The 18,187-nt window shown below is 33.5% G+C and overlaps 1 protein-coding gene across 1 annotated transcript in view; it reads left to right on the top strand.

Annotated features, from left to right (window-relative positions):
* The window catches only part of CCDC73 (coiled-coil domain containing 73), a 134,755-nt gene that overhangs the window by 46,614 nt on the left and 69,954 nt on the right, over positions 1–18,187 (top strand). Inside the window, exon 6 of the mRNA XM_043580887.1 lies at positions 13,352–13,390. Coding sequence (XP_043436822.1) covers positions 13,352–13,390 — 39 coding nt within the window. The remainder of the gene's footprint in view (positions 1–13,351; positions 13,391–18,187) is intronic.

The raw sequence follows: 18,187 nt of genomic DNA, 5'->3' as shown, positions 1-18,187 counted from the left end.
AGTAGTCTGTTTTTGCTTTTGTTGTTTGTGCTTTTGGTGTCATATTCAAAAAATCACTGCCGGGGTGCCTGGGTGGCTCAGTCGGTTGGGCGTCCGACTTCGGCTCAGGTCATGATCTCACGGTCCGTGAGTTCGAGCCCTGCATCGGGCTCTGGGCTGACAGCTCAGAGCCTGGAGCCTGTTTCTGATTCTGTGTCTCCCTCTCTCTCTGACCCTCCCCTGCTCATGCTCTGCCTCTCTCTGTCTCAAAAATAAATGTTAAAAAAAAAAAATTAAAAAAAATCACTGCCTAGACTAATGCCAAGAAGTTATTCTCCTGTGGTTTTTCTTCTGGTAGTTTTATGGTTTCAGGTCTTATGTTTAAGTCTTTAATCCATTTTGAGTTGATTTTTGTATATAGTATGAAATTTTGTATATGATGCAAGATAAGGGTCTGATTTCATTTTTCTGCATGTGGATATCAGTTTTTCCAGTACCATTTTTTGAAGAATATCTTTTCCCCATTATATATTCTTGGTACCCTTGTTGAAGATCAGTTAGCTGTAGTTGCATGGATTTCTATTCTCTCTATTCTGATCCATTAACCAGTATGTGTGTTTTTGTAGCAGTATCATACTGTTTGGATTACTATAACTTTGAAATGGATTTTGAAATCAGGAAGCATGATGCCTCTAGCTTTGTTCATCTTGCTCAGGATTGCTTCAGCTATGATTTTCTGGTTTTAGGGCCTTTTGTGGTTTGTATGAATTTTAGGATTATTCTTTGTAGAAATCAACGTTGTGATTTTGATGGGGATTCCATTGAATTGGTAGATCATTTTGGGTAATAGGGACATTTTAAATATTAATTCTTCTATCCATGAACATAGGATGTTTTTCTTCTTATCTGTCTTTTTAAATTTCTTTCATCAATGTTTTATAATATTCAGTGTACAAACATTTTACTTCTTTGGTTAAATTTATTCCTGAAAAAATTTTTAATTACTGTGAATGAGATAGTTTTCTTAATTTCCTTTTTGGATAGTTTGTTGTTTGTGTTAGAAATATGGCTGATTTTTGTATGTTGATTTTGTGTCCTACAACTTTACTGTATTCATTTATTCTAAGAGTGTTTTTGTTGAGTCTTTAGGGTTTTCTACATATCTGATTATGTCATCTTCAAATGAATAATTTCACTTCTTTCTGATTTGGATGCCTTTTATTTCTTTTTCTTGTCTAATTGCTCTAGCTAGGACTTCAGCACTGTTTGAATAGTAGTAAGAGTGAGCATCCATGCCTTATACTGAATTGATTATGATGTTTACTGTGGACTTTTTGTAGGCTTTTATTGTGTTTAGGTGTTACCTTGTGTACCTATTTTATTGAGAGTTTTTATCATGGATGGGTGTTAAATTTTGTCAAATGCATTTTCTATATCATATTGAGATGAACATGTGGATTTTTTTTTATTTTGTTAATGTGATATATCACATTGAATGATTTGCATATGCTGGACCATCTGGCAGCTCAGGGATAAATCCCACTTGGTCATGGTGTATGAAACTTTAACATGCTGTTATTTGGTTTGCTAGAATTTTATTGAAGATTTTTGCATCTTTGTTCATCAGGTATATTGACCTATAGTTTTCTTTTCTTGTGTTGTCTTTGACTTTGTTGTAAGAGTGATGTGGACCTCATAAAATGAGCTAGGAAGTATTCCCTCCTTTTCTGTATTTTAGAAGAACTTAAGAAGGGTTGGTGTATTAATTCTTCAAATGTTTGGTAGAATTCATCCATGAAGCTATCTGGTTTGGGGATTTTCTTTCTTGGGAGATTTTTAATTACTGATTCAATTTCCTTCTTAGTTACCACTATATTTACGCTTTCTGTTTCCTCTTTCTTCAGTTTTGTTAGACTGTGTGTTTCTAAGAATTTATCCATTTCTTCTAGGTTATCCAGTTTGTTGAATTGTGGTTGTTTCTTTTTATTTATGAGTCATCCATTGTGATGTCTCCTTCCATTTCTGATTTTATTGATTTGGATCTTCTCTCTTTTTGTTTAATTTATCCTTCCAAAAGAATAACTCTTAGTTTGGTGATTTTTTTTCTGATTGTTTTTCTATTTATTATTTATTTCTGTTCTAATATGTATTATTTTCTTTTGCTGGTTTTGGGGTTCTTGCTTTTTCTAGTTCTTTGAGATGTAAAATTAGATTGTTTATTTGAAATATTTCTTTTTTCAAGGTAGGCATTTATATTATAAAAACACCCATTAGTACTGCTTTTGCTGCATCCCATAAGTTTTGGTATGTTGTGTTATTGTTTTTGTGTATCTTAAGATACTTTTTAAATTCTCTCTTTTTTTTTTGACATGATTGTTCAAGAGTGTTTAGTTTCCACATAGTTGTCAATTTCCTGTTTGCTTACTGTTGTTGATTCTTGTTTCATTCCACTGTGGGTAGAAAAGATATTTGGTATGATATTGATCTTCTTAAATTTGTTAAGACTTATTTTGTGACCCAACATTATCTATCCTGAGAATGTTTCATGTGTACTTGAGAAGAATGTATATTCTGCTGTAGGGTGAAAAGTTCTGTGTGTATCTGTTAGGTCCATTTGACCCATAGTGAGGTTTAAGTCAACTGTTGCATGATAGATTTTCTGTCTGGATGTTCTGTACATTATTGTAAGTGAGGTAGTAAAGTCTCCTACTATTATTGTATTTCTGTCAATTTCTCCCTTCAGGTCTGTTGATATTTGCTTTATGTATTTAGGTGCTCTGATGTTGAGTGCACATATAATCATTACAGCTTCTTGTTGAATTGACTGACGATTTAGCATTATATAATGACCTTTTTTTGTCTCCAGAGACAGTTTTTGACTTAAAGTCTATTTTGTATGATGTAAATATAGCCACCCCTGCTTTATTTTTGGTTTCTGTCTGGTATCTCTTTCATCTCTGTACTGTCAGCTTATTAGTGTCCTTAAATCTAAAGTGAGTCTCTAGTAAGTAGTATAGTAGTCCCCCTTTATCTATGGAGGGTATGTTTCTAGACCCCCAGTGGAGTCCTGAAACCGTGGAGAGTACTGAACCCTAAATATACTATGTTCTTTTTCTACACATAAATACCTATAATCAAGTAAATTAGGCACAGTAAGAGATTACCAAAAATAACTAATAATATAAAATAATTATAATAATATAAATGTTATGTGAATATGATTTCTTTTTTCCCTTTTTTTTCCTCTCTCAAAATGTCTTCTTGTACTAAACTCACTTTTCTTGTGATGATGTGAGATGATAAAATGCCTATGGGATGAGATGAAGTGAGGTGAATGATGTGGGAATCAGTGACATAGTGTTGGGCTCCTATTAACCTTCTGATGACACATCAGAAGGGAATCGTCTGCTCCCAACTGCATTTTACTGTGGGTAATTGAAACCATGGGAAGTGAAATCACAGATAAGTGGGGACTGCCATATATCACTTGATGATGTTCATTTTTTGAAACCATTCAATCACTCTATGTCTTTTGGTTGGAAAGTTTAATCCATTGACATTTAAAGTAATTATTGCTAGGTGTAGAATTACTGATGTCATTTTATAAATTGTTTTCTGTCTGTTTTGTAGTTGTTTTGTGTATCTCTTCTTCTCGTCTTCCTTTGTTATGTGATGTTTCTGTAGTGATTTTGATTTTTTTCTCTTTATCTTTTGTCTATATATTGTAGGTTGTTTTTTTTTTTAATTTTTTTTTCAACGTTTATTTTTATTTTTGGGACAGAGAGAGACAGAGCATGAACGGGGGAGGGGCAGAGAGAGAGGGAGACACAGAATCAGAAACAGGCTCCAGGCTCTGAGCCATCAGCCCAGAGCCCGACGTGGGGCTCGAACTCCCAGACCGCGAGATCGTGACCTGGCTGAAGTCAGACGCTTAACCGACTGCGCCACCCAGGCGCCCCCGTAGGTTTTTATTCTTATGCTTATATGAAGACTTACATAAAATATTTTGTAGTTATAGTTGCTTTAAGTTGGTAACAACTTTAATTGCATATGAAAACACTACACTTTGACTACCCCTGAACTTTGTGTTCTTATAGACCAGGGTTTGCTTCTTTTTATATTGTGTATTCATGAACAAATTTCAATTTTTGTAACTTTTATATAAGGGTTTTATAAGTACATACAATTTATGTACTAACATATCAGTCTTCAATTATTCTGTATTTGTCTATATGTTTACCTTTACAAATGAGAATTATTCTTCCATATGCTTTTGCATTGCTGCTTGGCATGTTTTTGTTTCAATTTGAAGAACTTCCTTAAGTATTTTTTTTATAAGGCAGGTCAAATGATAACTGATTCCTTAGTCTGTTTGGGAAAGACTTTATCTTTCCTTCAGTTTTTAAATGATAGTTTAAAAACTAGGTATAGTTTTCTTGCTAGGTATAATATTCTTGGTTGGCAGATTTTTGTTTTGGTACTTAGAATATATCCTCCCACTCTCTCCTGGCCTATAAGGTTTCTGCTGAGAAGTCTATAGATAATCTTATTGGAGTTCCCTTAAATGTGACAAGTTGCTTTTCTCTTGCTACTGTCAGAATTCTCTCTTTGACCTAGACAACATGATTATAATGTGTCTTATTGTATTCTTCTTTGGGTTCATTGTATATAGTCCTCTGAGTCTCATGAATCAGGATCCATTTCCCTCCCAAGATTTGGGAAGTTTTCAGCCATTTTTTTTTTTAATGTTCTTATTTATTTTTGAGACAGAGACAGAGCATGAACGGGGGAGGGTCAGAGAGAGGGAGACACAGAATCTGAAGCAGGCTCCAGGCTCTGAGCTGTCAGCACAGAGCCCGATGTGGGACTCGAGCTCATAGATCGTGAGATCATGACCTGAGCCGAAGTCAGAAGCTCAACCAACAGCCACCCAGGTGCCCCAGCCATTATTTCTTTATATAAGCTTTCTGCCCCTTTCTCTTTTCTCCTTCTGGGACTCCAGTAATGCTTATATTGATTCCTTTGATGCTGTTTCGTAAATTTTCTTGGCTTTCTTCACCCTCTTTCAATTGGTTTTCTTCTCTGATTGAATAATTTCAAATGATGTCTTCAAGTTCAATGGTTCTTTCTTCTATTTGATTCAATGTGCCCTTGAAGCTCTCTGTTGCATTTTTTTTTCATTTCATTAATTGCATTTTCCATCTCTACAATTTTTTTAGTTCTTTTAAAAATGATTTCTGTGTCTATTGAACTTCGTTTTATACATATATTTTCCTGATTTTGTGGAATTTTCTATCTATAGATTTTAAGTAAATTATTTTTTCCTATTAATGACTTATTACATGATCCTGTGGTAAGACACTTTGTCTTTCTGAGCCTCAATTTTCCTTCAGGTAAAATGAAGAAATTGAAATACATCAGAATTTCTCAAATAAGTTCGCTTCATGAACCAGTAGCATATCTACATTATTTACTCTGGATGTCAGGAATAAGGAATTTTAGGAGAGGTATTCATTCATCCACCCAAAAGAGACATGAATAAGAGAGCATAGATAGAAGGTGGTAAAAGTTGGGTTGGGAGTAATGACCTGTCACGTTTTCAGGTCTATAGCTCTATGATGTCATGTTATTTCACTAAATTTTAAACTTACTGAATTTTATTTTTTATTAAAAATTTTTTTTCAACATTTATTTATTTTGGGGACAGAGAGAGACAGAGCATGAACGGGGGAGGGGCAGAGAGAGAGGGAGACACAGAATCGCAAACAGGCTCCAGGCTCTGAGCCATCAGCCCAGAGCCCGACGCGGGGCTCAAACTCACGGACCGCGAGATCGTGACCTGGCTGAAGTCGGACGCTTAACCGACTGCGCCACCCAGGTGCCCCCTTTTTTTTTTTTTTTAATTTTTTTTTTTAACTTACTGAATTTTATAAATTAGGATAATAATTATTCCTACAGAACTGAGGGCATATTTAACACATAATGTATTATTTGTACTATTGGAAACACAATTTTATTAGGCCTTACTTAACCACAGTGACAAAAGGGAATTATAGTAGTGTGTACATTTATCCATAAGGATTTCTTAGACATTTGGGTATTTTTGTAGTTTGGAGAGTCATAAACTTACAGAGGTGTTGAAAATACAACACAAAGAACTTTTTTTTTTTAATTATTTAAGAGTATTTTGCCAATCTAATACCCTTTTGTCCCCAAAACTGTAGTTTATCTGTCCTACAATCAAGGACATTCTTTTAAAAAACCCTGACAACATCATCAAAATCAGCAAGTTAACATTAACACATAACTATAATTTCTCAGGCCCCAGTAAGGTTTTACTAGTTGTCCTAATAATGTGTTTTATAGCAAAAAGATCTAGTTTAGAATCTTGTGTTGCATTTATTTGTCATACCTCTTTAATCTCTTCTATCTAGACTAGTTCCTCAGTCTTTGTGTGATTTTTATGACTTTGATACTCTTGAAGATTAAAGACCAGTTGTTTTGTAGAGTGTCCCTCCGTTTCTGTTTATAATGATGTTTCCTCATGATTAGATCAGTTATATATCTTTGGTGGTAATATACAAAGAAATGTTTTGTTCTTATAATTGAATCCTATCAGTTCATAATTTTAATTTCCCTATTGATGATGTTAACTTTGTTTATTTGTTTAAGGTAGTATCTGACAAATTTCCTCACTGGAAAGGTACTCTTTTCCTCTTTGTAATCAGTATTTCATAGGGAGGTACTTTGAAATTATGTAAATATTCTCTTTCTCACCAAACTTTTAATATATTCATTTACTTATATCAGTATAGACTCATAGTTTTTATTTTATTTAGTGGATTAAAATATATGACTGTCATTTATTTCGTTGCTCAAATTACCCTTGATTTGGCTACTGGGAGTCTATAAAGCTGATTACTGAGTCTTTTGTATATGACTTCATTCTTTCAGCATTTTCCTGCTTTTAGATAAAAACAAATATGCCAGGGTCATTTTATAATTTATCTGACCTCACACTGGAATGAGCCATTTTTCCATTTTCTATGTTGCCATGGTTCCTTTTAGTGGGAAATAATATGTAGAAGCAAAGATCTGGGCACTATTACACTTGTTACTATTGGTATGTCACTGCTTTCAGATTTTCTCGGTGGACAGAGATCTATGTATGTATTTACATACACACAGATATCATTTATATTTGTGTTTATTTATAACTTACAATGTTTATTTCTCTAACAACCTAGGTATATAAAAAAACATGAATTCACATTATCTCCAATTTTAATACAAAACCACAAGGTTAATTTTCATTTATTTTCTCCCTGTATGTGTACATTTATTTCCTCTTACAGTGAGAAATATGACATTCTTTATCCTTAACATATTTACTTGTTCAATAAACTACCCTGTGTAAACCAGTTTACCATTTTGCCGTGCCTTCCTTCCTAAATGAATGCCTTCTTTTCCCTACTTGGACTCTACCCCTTGAGCTGGGTTGCCCTTTTTCAGTGTTGCCCTCCTCACTCTCCTCAGCTTTTTAAATTTTATTTTATTTTCATTCCAGCTTAGTTAACATAAAGTGTTATATCAGTTTCAGGGGTATAATATTGTTATTCAACCATCCTGTACATCACTCAGTGCTCTTTACAACAAGTGCACTTCTTAATCCCCATCACCTTTTTTGCCCATCTCTCCCTGCCCCCCCCCACCCCCGAATTTCCTCTCTGATAACCATCAGTTCTCTATAGTTAAGAGTCTGTTTCTTGGTTTCTTTCTCTCTCTCTGTCTCTCTCTCTTTTGCCTTTGCTTATTTGTTTTGTTTATTAAATTCCACATGATTGAAATCATATAGTATTTGTCTTCCTCTGACTGACTCATTTTGCTTAGCATTATACTCTAGCTCCATCCATGTCATTGCAAACAGCAAGATTTCATTTTTTTTTTTATGGTTGAATTATATCCCACTTACACATATATACAACACTTGGGTTGCTTTCATATCTTGGCTATTATATGTATCCCTTTGAATTAGTGTTTTTGTATTTTTTGGGTAAATACCCAGTAGTGTGATTGCTGGATCAAATAGTAGTTCTGTTTTTAACTTTTGAGGAACCTCCATACTATTTTCCACAGTGACCGCACCAGTTTGCATTCCCACCAACAGAGCATGAGTGTTCCTTTTTCATCACATCCTCCCCAGCACTTGGTGTTTCTTGTGTTTTTGATTTTAGCCATTCTGACAGGTGTGAGTTGATATCTCATTGTAATTTTGATTTGCATTTTCCTTATGATGAGTGATGGTGAGCATCTTTTCACGTGTCTGTTGGCCATCTAAATATCCTCCTTGGAGAAATGTCTGTTCATGTCTTCTTTCCATTTTTAAATTGGATTGTTTGGTTTTTGGGTGTTTTATAAGTTCTTTTTATGTTTTGGATACTCACCCTTTATCAGATGTGTCATTTGCAAATATCTTCTCCCATTCTGTAGGTTGCCTTTTAGTTTTGTTGATTGTTTCCTTTGCTGTGCAGAATCTTTTTATTTTGATGTAGTTCTAACAGTTTGTTTTTGCTTTTGTTTCACTTGTCTCAGGAGACATATCTAGAAAAATGTTGCTATAGCTGATGTCAGAGACATTACTGCCTGTGGTCTCTTCTATATTTTTAGGTCTCACATTTAAGTCTTTAATCCATTTTGAGTTTATTTTTGTATATTGGTGTAAGAAAGTGGTCCAGTTTTCTCAACACTGTTTGTTGAGGAAACTGTCCTTTTTCCATTGGGTATTCTTTCCTGCTTTGTTGAAGATTAATTGACCATGTAATTGTGGGTTTATTTCTGGGTTTTCTGTTATGTTTTTCTGATGTATGTGTCTGTTTTTATGCCAGTACCATACTGCTTTGATTACTACAGCTGTGTAATATAACTTGAAGTCCAGAATTGTGATACTCCCAGCTTTGCTCTTCTTTTTCAAAATTGCTTTGGCTATCAGGGTCTTTTGTGGTTCAATATAAATTTTAGAATTGTTCTACTTCTGTGAAAAATGATTATGTTATTTTGATAGGGTGGCATTAAATGTGTAGGTTGCTTTGGGTAGTATAGGCATTTTAACAATATTTGTTTTTCCAATTCATAATCGTGGAATGTCTTTCTGTTTATTTGTGTCATCTTGAATTCATTTATCAGTTCTAGTAGTTTTTTGGCGGAATGTTTTGGGTTTTCTTTTATTTCTTTTTTTTTTCTTCAGTAATCTCTGCACCCAACATGGGGCTCGAACTTGTGACCCCGAGATCAAGAGTCGCATGGCCTTTGGACTGAGCCAGCCAGGTGCCCTTAGGGCTTTCTGTATGTAGTATCATGTCATCTACAAATAGTACCCTACTCAGCTTCTGATTCCTCACAATAGATTTCCCTCAGTTGGGATTGTCTTCCCCATTCAGGCCTGATACCGTGTTCTGGAATGCTGCTACTACAACCTGTTCACCCCTTTCCCATGGATACCTGCCTTGCCCTACTCTACCCCCATTGACTTAGGACTGAATTGTTCAGGAAAAGGGGAAAGGTTAAATACTTTTTAACATAGTTTTGAGGGACTTTATTCCCAAGTAACATAAAGCCAGTTAATGGAAAATTAATGGGAAAATAAGGTGTGCTGTAAAGAAAGGTACTTTACAGTCAGTTTTTCATGATATTTTCTATAAAGTAAGGGATAACTATAAGAGCAAAACATTTGTACTCTGTCTTTGAAATTGGCTTCTGTAGTTAATAATTAGTGTCAGTATAATTCCTGTATTAGAAAGGTGTCTGTATCTGATACTATAATCCATTTCAGTGTAATTATTTTTAATGTTTATTTATTCTTGAGAGAGAGAGAGAGAGAGAGAGACAGAGAGAGAGAGCACAAGCGGGGGAAGGGCAGAGAGAGGGAGACACAGAATCTGAAGCAGGCTCCAGGCTCCGAGCTGTCAGCACAGACAGAGCCTGATGCGGGGCTTGAACTTGCAAACCGTGAGATCATGACCTGGGCTGAGGTTGGATGCTTAACTGGCTGAGCCACCCAGGCGCCCCCAATTCAGTGTAACTTTAACATGAAAAAAAATCATATATATATGTAGCCTGCATAAAAAGATTTCATGTCAGCCTAATTATATTGCTTTCAAATTCTACTTATGTTTCATTGGAACACAACTATGTGGTAGCTTTTTAAGGTGGAAAGTGCTCTAGAGATGTTGATAAAATAGAGCTATGAATCATGATTCACAAAGAATTAATGTTTAAAGAATAGTGACCAGAAAGAATTTTGTAAATTTGCTCTAGATGTATGGCTTTTATCTTTAGCAGATGGTAGCTGTGTTAGGGTTCTTCAGTGAAACAGAGCCAATAGCATATGTATATTGGGAGAAATTTATTATGAGGAATTGAGTCACCCAATTATGGAAGCAGAGAAGTGCGATAGTCTAATGATTCCATTGCTTCAAATGCTGATCTCATCCAGAAACACCCTCACAGATACACTCAGAAATAGTCTTTTGTTTCAGTTAAGTTGCCATATAAAATTATCACATTAGCAGATACGAAATTCAGGGTTAGAGTGAAAGTGTTTCTCTCTTATCTTTCCAGATGATTTCTATCCTTTTACTTTTCTTTTGTTGGAATGCCTTAAAAAATACTCTGATCTCATCCCATCTCATGTCTTTCAAATGGGACGTATGTTCAAGACTTTCAAATATGTATCTCCAGCCTAGATTGACATGAAACATGGTATGTTCATGATTAAAAAAAACATGATTTTTTTGTTTTAGAAAATATTCCCCTACCAGGGTGCCTGTGTGGCTCAGTCAGTTAAGCATCCAGCTTCGGCTCAGGTCATGATCTCCGTGTCTGTGAGTTCAAGCCCCATATCAGGTTCTGTGCTGACAGCTCAGAGCCTGGAGCCTGCTTTGGATTTTGTGTCTCCTCTCCCTCTGCCCCTCCCCTGCTCCCACTCTCTCTCTATCAAAAATAAGCATTTAAAAATAAATAAATAAATGATAGAAAATATTCCACTCCTAAAAACTAACTTCTTTGTCTTTTCTTTCCTTAGTAATTATGTCTCCTTTTTTTTTTAATTTTTTTTTTTTTTTTTTTTTTTTTTTTTACTTTTTAATTTTTGAGAGAGACAGAGACAGAATACAAGTGGGTTAGGGGCAGAGAGAGAGGGAGACACAGAATTGAAGTGGGCTACAGGCTCCGAGCTGTCAGCACAGAGGCCGACTCAGGGCTCGAACTCTAGAGCTCTGAGATCATAACCTGAGCCGAAGTTGGATGCTCAACCGACTGAGCCACCCAGGCGCCCCTTATGACTCCTTTTTTTTCCTGTTGCAGATTTGTCAACATTTCCCTCAGATTATATCCAGTTCTGGCGACTTCATACTACATCCATTATTAAAACCCTAGTCCTCTTTCATTATCTTCTTTCATCTGGATTATCACAGTGGCTTATTAACTGGTTTTCCTGCTTCCGCTTTTGTTCCCTGTTAGTGTTAACATAACACTCAGAGTGATCCTTTAAAAAAGTAAGTCAGGCTATGTTATACTTGTGCTTTGAACTTTTCAATGTCATCCTGTCTCATTTAATATAAAAACCTAAGCCTATGTCCTGCATTACAAGACCTACAAAGAATTGGCCCTCTCCCCACTCCTACTTTTCTCTGAACTCCTCTATTGCTGTTCTTCTCTTTGCTTATTCACTTCCAGCTACACTTTCTTGTGGTTTGAACACACCAGATGTTTTCCCCACCTTAGGGCCTTTGCACTTGCTGAAATACTCTTCCTCATTCCTGTCAAATCTGGACTCAAAAGATGTCAACCTAGAAAGAATTTTCTTGCATATCTCATGTAATCTCTTTCCTTGATTTATTATTTTTCTTTACTGCTTATCAATATTTAATAGACCTTATATTTTAACTTATTTATATTGCTTATTTTCTACAATATCCAGTATTTAAGCTGGATGAGATTTTTTGGGGGGTTCAGTATTATACCCCCTGTGTGTACATTAATTATTTACTTATAGTATGCATTCAATATTTGTTGAAGAAATAAATCACACATAACCTCTTCCAAAAAAAAAAAAAGAAAATTATCAGCTTATTCAAGGCAGCATGCTAAAAAATTGATTTCATAGGAAATGTGAAGTAATTTATTTTTGCTTAAAATTTAACAAATATAAACAGAGTTTAAGAAAATGAGTACTCATACACAGCTGGTTGGAATTTAGCTTGGTCAGACATTCTAGAGGACTATGTAAGAATTGTTAAAAGTCTATAAAAAGGAACAAATATTAGGAATTCTGCTTATTGGAATTTATTGTACTAAAATACATAACTACAGTTCTTAGTACAAGCATGTTTATCTTATAGTAGTGTCATAAAACTGTAAACTGGGTAAACTTACAAAAATGAGAGTGATTTGGTAAAGTGGAATACTATGTAACCATTAAAAAGTTGTGTTGTAGATTAATTCATCATAGAAAGGTGTTTGTTATATATTAGGAAAAAATAGGCTACAAAATAGTTCATATATTGTTATTCCACTCCCCACTCACCCTCTTTTAAGGTGTAAATGCATAGCAAAATAACTGAAGTACTAAAGTATTAATGATTGTTATTTCTGGTTTCTGAGATGATTTTTTTTAAAACAGCTTTTTCCCTATGCTTTTCCATTTTATCAGATTTTCAACAAAGATCTGATACTAAAAAGCAAACTCTCCTAGAAATGCTGTTGCTATCCTGCTTGCTTTATTTTTCTTCATAGTTGTCACTCTCTGACTTCTGTACTTTTTATTTATATTTTATTGACTATCTCACCATTACCCCCACTAGACAAATTCTAAAGGGTAGGGACAGCACGCTGTATCCCAGAGTGCTAGGAAAGTGGCTTGTATATAGTAAGTGCTCCATAAATATGTGTTGAATAATTAATGAATGTATTGGTTTTGTTTTAAGGAAGAAAGCTATGGTAAATATCATCTTGAAAAAAATGTCCTAAGAAAAAAATACTGCATGGGAAATGAACACCACATTTTATAGCATACGGTTTTATTTATTTTATTTTTTTTAAGTTTACTTATTTGTTTTGAGAGAGAGAGAGTGATGTATGAGTCGGGGAGGGACTGAGGGAGAGAGAGAATTCCAAGTAGGCTCTGCACTGTCAGTGTAGAGCCTGTCACGGGGCTTGATCTCACCAACTGTGAGATCATGACCTAAGGCAAAATCAAGAGTCAGACACTTAACTGACTGAGCCACCTAGGCACCCAATGGCATACAATTTTAATTTCAGGCAGAATTTATAATAGATAAAGATTTATAATGAATTTTCTCTTTGTTTTTTCAAGGTTTCTAAATATTCTTTACAGAAGAAAATAAGTGAAATGGTAAGGAAATTATAGAATATACACCCACTCTCCAGATTAGCACATCATACGTGTTGTATTTTTGTATAAATGTGGCATTTATAGTAAAAAAAAGTATTTGCAATTGGATATTAATATCCCATTTAAAGAACTGAATTACAATTTCAAATATAGCTTAAATTAATGTATTTCACAAATTTATTTCCAGATTACATAAATTGTTTATATATTATAAAATAAATTTAACCCAGTCCCAGATTACTGATAGAGGTCTTATTTCAATATCAAACAACAAATAAATAAGAATAACAAAACCTCTTATTATATTTCTAGATATTTATACAAACGTAATTATTAACGATTGCCTGAAAAAATAATATGAAGTAACATTTGAATACAACACTTGGGCTATGGTACTCATTCTTTCCTCTTCAACAAGTGTTTTTCACATATTTCTCTTCTATATATTAAAAATTCATATTTGTATTTTTACAGCATAGTATTTTATGGAATATTTAGTTGATACTCTCTCTATCCCTCTTTGATTCAGAAGGACTTTTTTTCCTGTATTTTTGATTAAGCAAAAGTCTCCCATATCCACTGAAATCTTCTGAGGGCTTTTGGGTAGGCTTATGCTATTTCAGTTGTCATCTTTGGAGCAGACTGTAAGGCAAGTAAAGTAATTTTTGAGTAAGGTTTATATATTATATATATGAGAAGTAAGAAATGAGAGATCACTTCTTATTAAATACAGAAAAATAACGTAACTGTTTTGCTTCTTGAAAATGTTTTTGGTGTGTTAGAAAATAAAAAAACATAGAAAGATTGCTAAGCTTGATTGAATAAAAGATGTGAAAATTCTGTCGCTGTTCAACTGGAAAGAATAAAGATAATATTGTCAGACTATTTTAAACTATGATTTTAATTAAGAAGCTGAAAAACTAGATTCCAGTTTAGCTTTAAGTACCATGACATTTGTACTGAAAGTCATCTTCAACGCTACAGTGGTTTTACACAAAATATAGTGAAATTGAATAATGTGCACTCTGACCTGGGAGATAAGGCTACAAGTTAAAGATCAAAGGCAACATAAAATGTATTTATTTTATTCCACTTGAAAATTTCATCAGATACTTATAGTCTTAGAAAAAATGGAAACAAGTTTTTAGTAATTTCTGAGTATTTTGTTAATATGAATGACAACCTCTTAAGAACCTTTTAAAATGATATTTGAGTTATAGTTATAATGTTATTTTCTAACAGTTCAAAGCATTAAATAATTTTGCATTAAAGTAATTTTATATGTTGATACGTACATTTAATATTTTATGTCCATTCTGGCAGAGTATTAAATGTATTTTAGATAATTGATTAAAGAGTTTAAAATAATCTTTTTTTATAAGCATTCTTACATTATTCTTTTTACATTATTTTTATATGATCAGATGACCTGTATTCAAAGTACTGTATTCAGTAATTAACTTAATCTTATTTTATTCAAATCATTTTTCTTTTATGTAACTTAACTCTGTGGTAATTTCTTTTAGGAATTCAATAAGTTGATTTGTGTATAGGTGGTAGAAGTGGTGATATGTCTCTAGATAAATTAACACAATTATGAATTGAAAGATTTACCTATCTCTACAAGTACCCTAGCCTTCTATGGAGCAAATGATCACATTGATCATTACGAATAGAAAGAATGCAACAAAAAATAATAAAAGTAAACTGTAGAACATCAAATTAACTGTTATTGTAATTTGATCATTGGTGAAAATCTTTCCGGTTGTGTTCTTATCGTTAGGTGACTATGTTGTATAACGAGTAGCTAATAGGACTTAGTAAATGAAGTAAGAACTTATCTAGCTGGCTCTTATTTATGTTTTGTTTTTTTGTGTATTGCTTTCCTTTATTTTCTTTATTCTTTGGGAAGCAACAACAATTCTTTGTTGTTGCTTCCCAAAGAATAAAGAAAAGACTTATAAGAAAGATTTCTTTTTCTTTATTAAATTATAGTTTAAATACTGAAGGTTTCATATGATTTAAAATTACTACATTTTTTTCTTTCATAGTAGAATGTTTTTAGAATGAAGACTTATCTGGAAAAATTATAAATATTATGTATATCTGTACACACAAAGTATGGTAACTTTAAGTTAGTTTTTTTTTTTTTCATGTTTATTTATTTTTGAGAGAGCGAGAGAGACAGCATGAGCAGGGGAGGGACAGAGAGAGGAGACACAGAATCCGAAGCAGGCTCCAGGCTCTGAGCTGTCAGCACAGAGCCCGATGCGGGGCTTGAACTCACAAACTGTGAAATCGTGACCTGAGCTGAAGTCAGACGCTCAACTGACTGAGCCACCCAGGCATCCCTAAGTTAGTTTTTTAAAGTAGTATATACCTTCTCTTTGTGACTAAAAAAGGTAAAAATATCTTTTAAAATGTTTAAAACATGAGTTTTATAACCCCAGATTGATTTATTTTGGGTTCATATTGAAGAAATTGAAAGGTAAGTTGCAAAATAGTTTTGAAGAATGTATGAAGTTTATTTTTGTGTTTTTATCTTTTTCCCTAAAATTAACTTAAAGTTAATTATTTTAAGGGAAATTGTTTTTATAAAGGTTTTCAAGTTGGTCTTCATAAGGAAATAAGAAAGGGGGAAAATGAACAATTATGCTTTTAATTAGTAAATATAGTTGTAAAAAGTTGTAATTAGTAAAGACAGTTGTATAAATACTATTTTTTAATTATTCCTATTTTAAATATCTTGAGGCTTCAAAGTAATCTTTTAGACCACACACGCACGCATGCTCTTAATTATGCAGAAGCTGTCTTTTTTTCCTCTAATCTTGATATTCATAGATTAAGTTTGTTAAAATTTAAGTTTGTATTTGGAAAGCAATGAATCCTAACATTTTCTTATGGACACAGTCCTTGCATTTAGTAGTAAAATTGTGTTAAAGAAGAAAATAGCTTGAATCAATTCACAGAGTTAAAAAAAACCCAAAAAACAAGAACAGTATGTTCTTAACTATTTCTTAATCATCTCAATAAAATTATCTTTATTTATTATATCATGTGTAATATTAAAGTTTTTTTTTAATTTTTTTTTAACGCTTATTTATTTTTGAGACAGAGAGAGACAGAGCATGAACAGGGGAGGGTCAGAGAGAGAGGGAGACACAGAATCTGAAACAGGCTTCAGGTTCTGAGCTGTCAGCACAGAGCCCGACACAGGGCTTGAACTCACAAACCGCGAGATCATGACCTCAGCCGAAGTTGGATGCTTAACTGACTGAGCCACCCAGGCGCCCCTAAAGTTTTAATAATAAGACTATAAAGTTATTTATATTAGTCTTTAAACAGAAAAATTCTATTCTTGGGTTTCTCATGCAAATGTCACCAATCTGTTTTTGTTGTTGCTTCCCAAAGAATTTAAGCTATTTGCTGGCATGCAATTAGTGACAAACTTGACAACTGGTTTCTTCATCTGATTATCAAAACTAAATCAGAGCAGCCAACTAGGTTCATATATGAACAGTCCCATATGGGCCTGTGTGGGCTAATGAGCTGTAGGTGCTCATGTAATTTGAAAGTCTTTATAGTATTTATCATGGCAACTGAATAGGCTAATATATTTGGAAATTATGTAATGCAAACAAATGAAACTGCATTTTACTTGAATTGACTTTGGCTTCAAGCAAAGGATGTTGGATTAGAGTATATCACAAATTATTTTATGTAGAGAAAACCTATGAAATCACTTTAATCTTTGCTCTAGTTTTAGTTATCAGGATTGTTAATCTTTGCAGGCACTTACAGCCTATTATGACTTTTTAACTGAAAGATTGAGGAAACCTATATTAGTATGTAGTGGACAGTAGTCATAAAGGCTATATAAAAATAGATCTAAACTGAAAAATTGAAAAATTCCTGGTCAACAATGCTATGAAACTAAAAGTCAACCACAAGAAAAAAATCTGGAAAGACCACAAATACATGGAGGTTAAATACCATGATACTAAACAATGAATGGGTCAATAAGAAATTAAAAAGTACATGGAAACAAATGAAAATGAAAATACAATGGTCAGAAACCTTTTGGATGCAGCAAAAGCAGTTCCAAGAGGGAAGTTTATAGCAATAAACAAAAATCTCAAGAAACAAAAATCTCAAACAACCTAACCTCATACCTAAAGAAGCTCGAAAAAGAACAAACAAAACCTGAAACCAGCAGAATGAAGGAAATAATCAATTTTAGAACAGAAATAAATGATCTAGAAACTAAAAACAAAAAACAATAAAACAGATCAATGAAATCAGAAACTGGTTCTGTGAAAAGAATCAATAAAATTGATAGACCTCTAGCTAGACCTATCAAGAAAAAAAGAGAAAGGACTCATAAAACCACAAATGAGATGAGAAGTGACAACTAACACCGCAGAAATGCAATTAGATATTATGAAAAACTATGTGCCACCCTAGAAGAAATGGGCAAATTCATAGAAACATATAAACTACCAAAACATTTAAATCAGAAATAGAAAATTTGAACAGATTAATAACCAGCAAATGAATTGAATAAGTAATTAAACTCTGAACAAACAAAAGTCCAGCACTAGATGGCTTCACAGGTGAATTCTATCAAATATTTAGAGAAAAGTTAATACCTATTTTCAAACTATTTCAGAAAATAGAAAAGGAAGGAATACTTTCAGATTCATTCTATGAAGCCAGCCTTATTCTGATACCAAAGCCAGATAAAGACACCACAAAAAAAGATGATTACAGGTCAATATCCCTCATGAACACAGATGC

The sequence above is a fragment of the Prionailurus bengalensis genome, chromosome D1 (assembly GCF_016509475.1).
Source record: "Prionailurus bengalensis isolate Pbe53 chromosome D1, Fcat_Pben_1.1_paternal_pri, whole genome shotgun sequence".
In the NCBI taxonomy this organism is placed as follows: domain Eukaryota; kingdom Metazoa; phylum Chordata; class Mammalia; order Carnivora; family Felidae; genus Prionailurus; species Prionailurus bengalensis.
The sequence above is the reverse complement of the archived record's forward strand: the minus strand, read 5'-3'. Positions and strand labels throughout refer to the sequence as shown.